This window comes from Ruditapes philippinarum, unplaced genomic scaffold (assembly GCF_026571515.1).
Source record: "Ruditapes philippinarum isolate M1 unplaced genomic scaffold, ASM2657151v2 ctg2350_1_1_1_1, whole genome shotgun sequence".
Lineage (NCBI taxonomy): Eukaryota > Metazoa > Mollusca > Bivalvia > Venerida > Veneridae > Ruditapes > Ruditapes philippinarum.
This window is the reverse complement of record NW_026853497.1, coordinates 126,515-132,614: the sequence shown is the minus strand read 5'-3', so window position 1 is coordinate 132,614 and position 6,100 is coordinate 126,515. Positions and strand designations below refer to the sequence as shown.

At 32.4% G+C, this 6,100-nt stretch overlaps 1 protein-coding gene across 2 annotated transcripts in view; it reads right to left on the bottom strand.

Annotated features, from left to right (window-relative positions):
- Positions 1–681: 681 nt before the first annotated feature.
- LOC132737061 (ankyrin repeat domain-containing protein 42-like) overlaps positions 682–6,100 on the bottom strand; it is a 45,847-nt gene continuing 40,428 nt past the window's right edge. For both annotated transcript variants that reach the window (XM_060724292.1, XM_060724293.1), the window contains 4 exons: positions 4,538–4,648; positions 3,747–3,873; positions 2,428–2,566; positions 682–1,648 (listed from right to left, as the gene is read on the bottom strand). In XM_060724292.1, the coding sequence (XP_060580275.1) occupies positions 1,478–1,648; positions 2,428–2,566; positions 3,747–3,873; positions 4,538–4,648 (548 nt within the window). In that variant the 3' untranslated portion in view covers positions 682–1,477. The remainder of the gene's footprint in view (positions 1,649–2,427; positions 2,567–3,746; positions 3,874–4,537; positions 4,649–6,100) is intronic.

Genomic DNA, 6,100 nt, shown 5'->3' with positions numbered 1-6,100 from the left:
AATATTGATGAAAACGTAGGTTTTACTAAAGTTGAATTACTTAAAAATAGGTTTTGATTGAAAATAAAAAAATACCTAACTACTTTTTTTAAAAAATCAAAACTTGTTTTAAGTAATTCAACTTTGGTAAAATCTAAGTTTTCATCACTACTATAATTATTACAAATGTATAAATTTATATTATTTTATAATATATTATATTAAATTTATTACACATTTAATACAGCATTAACTATCTAAATTAGGGATATAAAATAACGAAATCTGAAGAAAAAAGATATATTCTTTCTCCTACTTTATTTACAACAAAATGCTCGTCATCTACAACCAAAATATAATATATATACTATGTATTCATGTAAAACAAATGCATTTATACATTAAAAATATTACTGTTTTAAATAAAAAATTATCACAGACATATATGTAGATTCATACAATACTATAAATATGTAAAACCTGAAATAAAAAAAATAAAGAAAAATTAAAAAAAAGCTTTAAAATGTGTATACAAATACTACATAACCCATAAACTACATATATTAAAATCTTTTATATATAAAAACTTTTTAAAAAATCCTCAGAAAAAAAAGCAATAAGAAATAAATTTCAAAATACAATGTATCTAAATTTGAAAAGTTTTGTTTTTATCTTCCTTTTACCTAATTTTTACTAAATTTAATCAAATCATGCAATTGTGAAAGGCAACAGATTCTGTGTTTTTAAAAGCATAGTCAATTAATAAACAGCTAGGGAACAATACATATTTTATCACAAATATTGATATGATAGTACAAACATTGAATGTTAATGGCCTTCAAAACATGCCTCCATATTGCATGGTATAAATTTGCTGACATTAATTCCAAATTCCATATTAAAGGAACAAAAATTGACATAAACATATGTTATCTGAAAATTATCTGATCATGGTCTGCACTGTTTGCTATTCTGTCACTAAGTATTTTGAAAAATTCCCTTAAAAATGATAAATGGTTTTGTCCAGAGTAAAAGATGGAAAAGTCCATTCTAGAGATTTAGCATGGTCAGTGCTAAAAAAAGCAGTGAAAATGACTTCCCTTTGCTACCCATACAAAGTCAGACCATGCAATAAATTTCCTGCCATTGGACTTTTCTAATTTACTTGCAGGCCAAGTTCATTCTACAAAATAGCATGGTCAAGGTTAAGAATTACATTTTATATACCGTTTAAGTACAGATGAGTTGATTCATCACAAAACATACACATCTATATTATTGTCACTACGAGAAGTTTATTTATAGTCCACTCTTTCATTACTTTTATTTCCATTATCACTCCCAAAACCATTTTTATTTGAAAATTTGAGCTGATAAACCAAAATAACATCTGACTGTAAAGTATCTACTGTATTACATTATGTTGATTTCCTGAATGTGAACACAAACTAATTTTTGTTTATAAATCTGAAATGCGTAGCTATGGTCAGTATTCACTTCAGACAACTTTATGGTATCTACTTCCACGTTTTTCCTTCGTAACGTTTCTTCGTATGAAGACACCTCCATCATCTTGGGTGCGTTTTTTAGAACCTGATCGTTTCTTCGTTAAAGATGTAGCGGGTTGTCTCCGGCTTTGACGACTCCCATAGTCAGCATCATAATCCGACTGAAAAATATACAATTATAGATATTTAAATCTAAAATTGCTGGAACTAAAACTTAATAATGGACAATTCTAAAAATAGCAACTTTACAAGTCTGTAAACTCAGTATAATAAGGGTAAACATAATTCTGACTTGGTCACACCATTTAATGGGCATAAATCTTCATGTGAAATATAAGATTACAGATTTTGAAAGAAACAAGCAAAATTTGGACATTTGATCTTGAAGGTCAAGGTCATTTACGGATGAAGGTCAAGGTTAGTCTGGTCTACTGAAAGGTCTTGATCCTGTCCCAAGGCTTGCTGTGGCCAAGTATGAAGACATTATTCACCAAGAACTTAAAAAGTTATGATCAAGGTACATGTTTACGGACAGTAATGGCAACGCCGACATGACTGTAACAATACTTCTAATGTCAAGCTATAAGGGAAAATCCCAGTGCTTTTTATAGTATTGTGTTAATTTGATAACCGTTTAACTGCTAAAACCCAAAGAAGTAAGGCCCACCAGTATATAGCCAGGTCAGCCAGCACATCCTTACAGCCAGACTGTTGGAAATCCTCTTCCTCATATATTCCCAAAATTGACAATGGACAGTTCCATAAATAAAAGCTGTACAATTCAGCAGTTTAAGGTTAAAAAAAAGAGTTAAAATATGTTCTTGCACGAAGGATTCAACTTTTGACAAATATTCCATATAAAATACCAAAAAATAATGTTTCGACAATTATGTTTGAATTTGAACATCTGTTTGTTACGAAAGATCTGAGAAATACGTACCCCTGAATCTTCGTTCATTCGGCTCTGTAGCCTGTAGCTAAGGTCGGCCATGTCTCTACGATACTGGTCAAGTTGAGCCTCCAACTTTTCCCTCCTCAACCTCTCATAATCTAACTGGGCCTCTAATTCATTGATTGTCCTGTAATAGAATTGTTTACATTATATTTCTTTATATTTTCATGATTATTTAACCCATTACTTTATGAGCATTTTGTGAAAAATGGCTGTTTTCATTGAAAAGTCCCTCGTTACAAGTTCAAATTGCTATAAAACTATAACAACTGCTTCAATACTAATCAATCTTGGCACAAATGTTGCCTTTGTAACAACATGCCCAGGCTTGAATTTCCTGTTACCATGGCAATGAGGGAACATCTCAAAATTGCCAAAAATCACTATTTTGTGTTTATTTTTTTTTAAATCAAAATTGATTTCAAAGTGCTGCAACTTCTCAATGGATTGAGATAGTCAAATGCCTTTCAGCGTTGGTTACACATTACCTTATCATTGATCTGAGGTCATTTTTAGCCTCTCACAAGTCAAAACTTTTTTTGGCGATGAGGACTGCCGCCATCTTCAAACCCCCCAAACAGAACTACCCTCTGATGTATCTTTTGGTTTGTGGGCCGCGCCAAAAGGGTGGTCACTTTTTTAAGCAACATTTCTCAAACAAAAACAAGTGTTGGGCACCTAAATAAGGCATTTTTATCACCATTTTAGACAACAATAAAGGGGGGGGGGGGATGAAAAAGGCGTTAAAAGGCGTGTATATCGGGTAATGGGTTAAGACTGAGCTTCAATCATCAATAAAGGTAATAGTATACTACTTTTACACATATAACTATTATAATTATGTTGTAATGTGATAACTAGGGGTATCACGTTTATCCGTTTAAATGGGTACAATCAGTTTTTAACTAAAAACCAGTTAGAAAATTTAATAACCGGCAACCAAGGTTAGTATTAGACAAAGAGCCGAGAAAGTTTTAAATTGATTTGAAACCTTACCTTATTTTTCAGAACAAGATCTGACAATTTGTTTGTGTTTTAACTGTACTTAACAATGTATTTTTTCCGATCACCTGTTATCTGATTGCAAATGGTATGGCCCTATCGTAAATAGGTTAAGTTCTTTAAAATATGACCGAAACATCATATCTTGTCATAAAGAAACAAATTCAATGTTGAAAATCTAAGAATTTTACTAGTATACTACCGGTTAAATGTTTAACACGTTTTTTAGGGCATCGTTTAAACAGTTATCTAGTGATAACTGACTGATGTTTGATAATTAAACAGCTTTAGATATAAACACTTACTTGTCTTTATCACGGATTGTTTGCAATCTTTTCCTATCTTCTGGTAATGTTCCTCCAAGCTGAGTGTAGTTCCTCTTGGCAATCTCAAGAAGTCTCTCTAGATCTTCAACTTTCCGTCTTGCACGACCTTTAACATTATAAAGAAACATTAAGAGACATGTATTAACCCCTTTGTTACATGCAAGACAGGTATACCTATCCCTCTCAAAATACCTGGTATTTGTCTACAGTATGCCTACAAGATGGGTGTGCCTGTCTTTCTTTTTTGAATTCTGTTTTATTGATATTTTTTGGCACTACAATCATAATTCTGGTGTGAGGTTGGAAACAGAATCACTCATTCTCATCCGTAAATGTGAGCTATATCAATTATTCTAGGTAAATAGTATCAATTATTCTAGGTAAATAAAGTGAAAAATAAGCTCACATCTTCTATAATACATTCCAGAAATTCAAAGAAATGTCATTTGTAGATAGTCATCACTGTCTGAAAACCAGTGGGTAAATCAGACATACATTGTATAAATAATGAATAACATATCCAAAGAAAATAAATCACCTGACTGCTTTATATATTTAAATAATATCTGTGAATTTTTTCTAAAAGAATAAAACAAGAGCCGGTCAAACTGAGTGATGTTCCCCAAATAGGTTTTGGACACAGAAAAGTAGTTTCTTGTTGTTTCAGAGTTACGGGTTACATTCCAGACAACAGACAGATGGAAAAAGCGGTGATTATATGCTCTCCCTTCACGGAGCTTAAAAAAACAAAACTGATCAAGTTATGTTACCTCTAGATTCTTTCTTTTGTTTGGCAGTGAGAGTAAGTGAAGCCCCGTCAGTATTGCCCTCAGTCCCGAGGGCTTCATCGTCAGACCAATCCTCTAGATGTGCTAGATCATCTGTAACAAATAAAACAAATAAATCATCTAGTGGAAGTGTCTAATGAACAAAATAATATACATCTATGAAAATGCTTATAGCATAACTTCATAAAAGTTCTTTTGTTGTGGGTATAAAGAAATTTAGAGGAATTTAAAGAAATTTAACTGTGGCTTTGTGACATGACAGGACTGGAAATATTTTTTTCAGAGATTTGTGTATAGATCTAATGTAGGTCTGAATAAATAACTGTTTGCAAATTTTCAGATTATTTCATCACCCTGTTTCATATTAAGTGCTCTGTATAAAATTATAGTTTTGTTTTTATACTTTTTGAACTCAGTAGAGCTCCTTTCAATAAATTATGGAATTTTGTAGGTCTTTGACCAAGTAGATTATATTCATGATGATTTATGTATATAAACTAGAACTATCACTAAATGTGATTAATACCCCCACAAGTCTGCTTCGGAAATGAGGATGTTACTAGTAACAGAATACCTTGTAATAGAATTGAAACATAGAGTTATGGTTGTGGGCAATTAAAGATAATTGTGGTTCATGTATGTTGCATTTCCTTTCAATGGTTGGCCATTGATGAAGTTTAATTGAATTACTCTGTAATAAGTCCAGAAAGACAAAGAAAAAGAACAAAGGGCAATAACTCTATAAATACTGAAGATAGAGTTATAGTTCTTGTGCACTGCACTTCCTCTTATTGTGCTTGACCATTGTATGAAGTTGTTTTGAATTCCAACCAGTACGTTTTAAGTTATGCTCCGGACAAGGAAAAGTATCAAAGGGCAGTAACTCTGTAATTAGTCAAGATGGAGTTATGGTTCTTGTGCACTGCACTTCCCCTTATTGTGCTTGACCATTTTATGAAGTTGTTTTGAATTCCAACCAGTAGTTTTCAAGTGATGCTCTGGACAAGGAAAAGTAACAAAGGGCAGTAACTCTGTAATTAGTCAAGATGGAGTTATGGTTCTTATGCACTGCACTTCCTCTCAATGTGCTTGACCATTGTATGAAGTTATAATGAATTCCAACAATAAGTCTTCAAGTTATGGTCCGGACAAAAGAAAGCAATGGAAAAGTAACAAAGGGCAATAACTCTGTAATTAGTCAAGATGGAGTTATGGTTCTTGTGCACTGCACTTCCCCTTATTGTGCTTGGCCATTGTATGAAGTTGTTTTGAATTCCAACCAGTAGTTTTAAAGTCATGCTCTGGACAAGGAAAAGAAACAAAGGGCAGTAACTCTGTAATAAGTCAAAATGGAGTTATGGTTCTTGTGCACTGCACTTCCTCTCAATGTGCTGGACCATTGTATGAAGTTATAATGAATTGCAACAATTAGTCTTCAAGTTATGATCCGGACAAAAGAAAGCAATGGAAAAGTAATAAAGGGCAATAACTCTGTAATTACTTTAGATAGAGTTATGGTTCTTATGCACTGCACTTCCTCTCAAT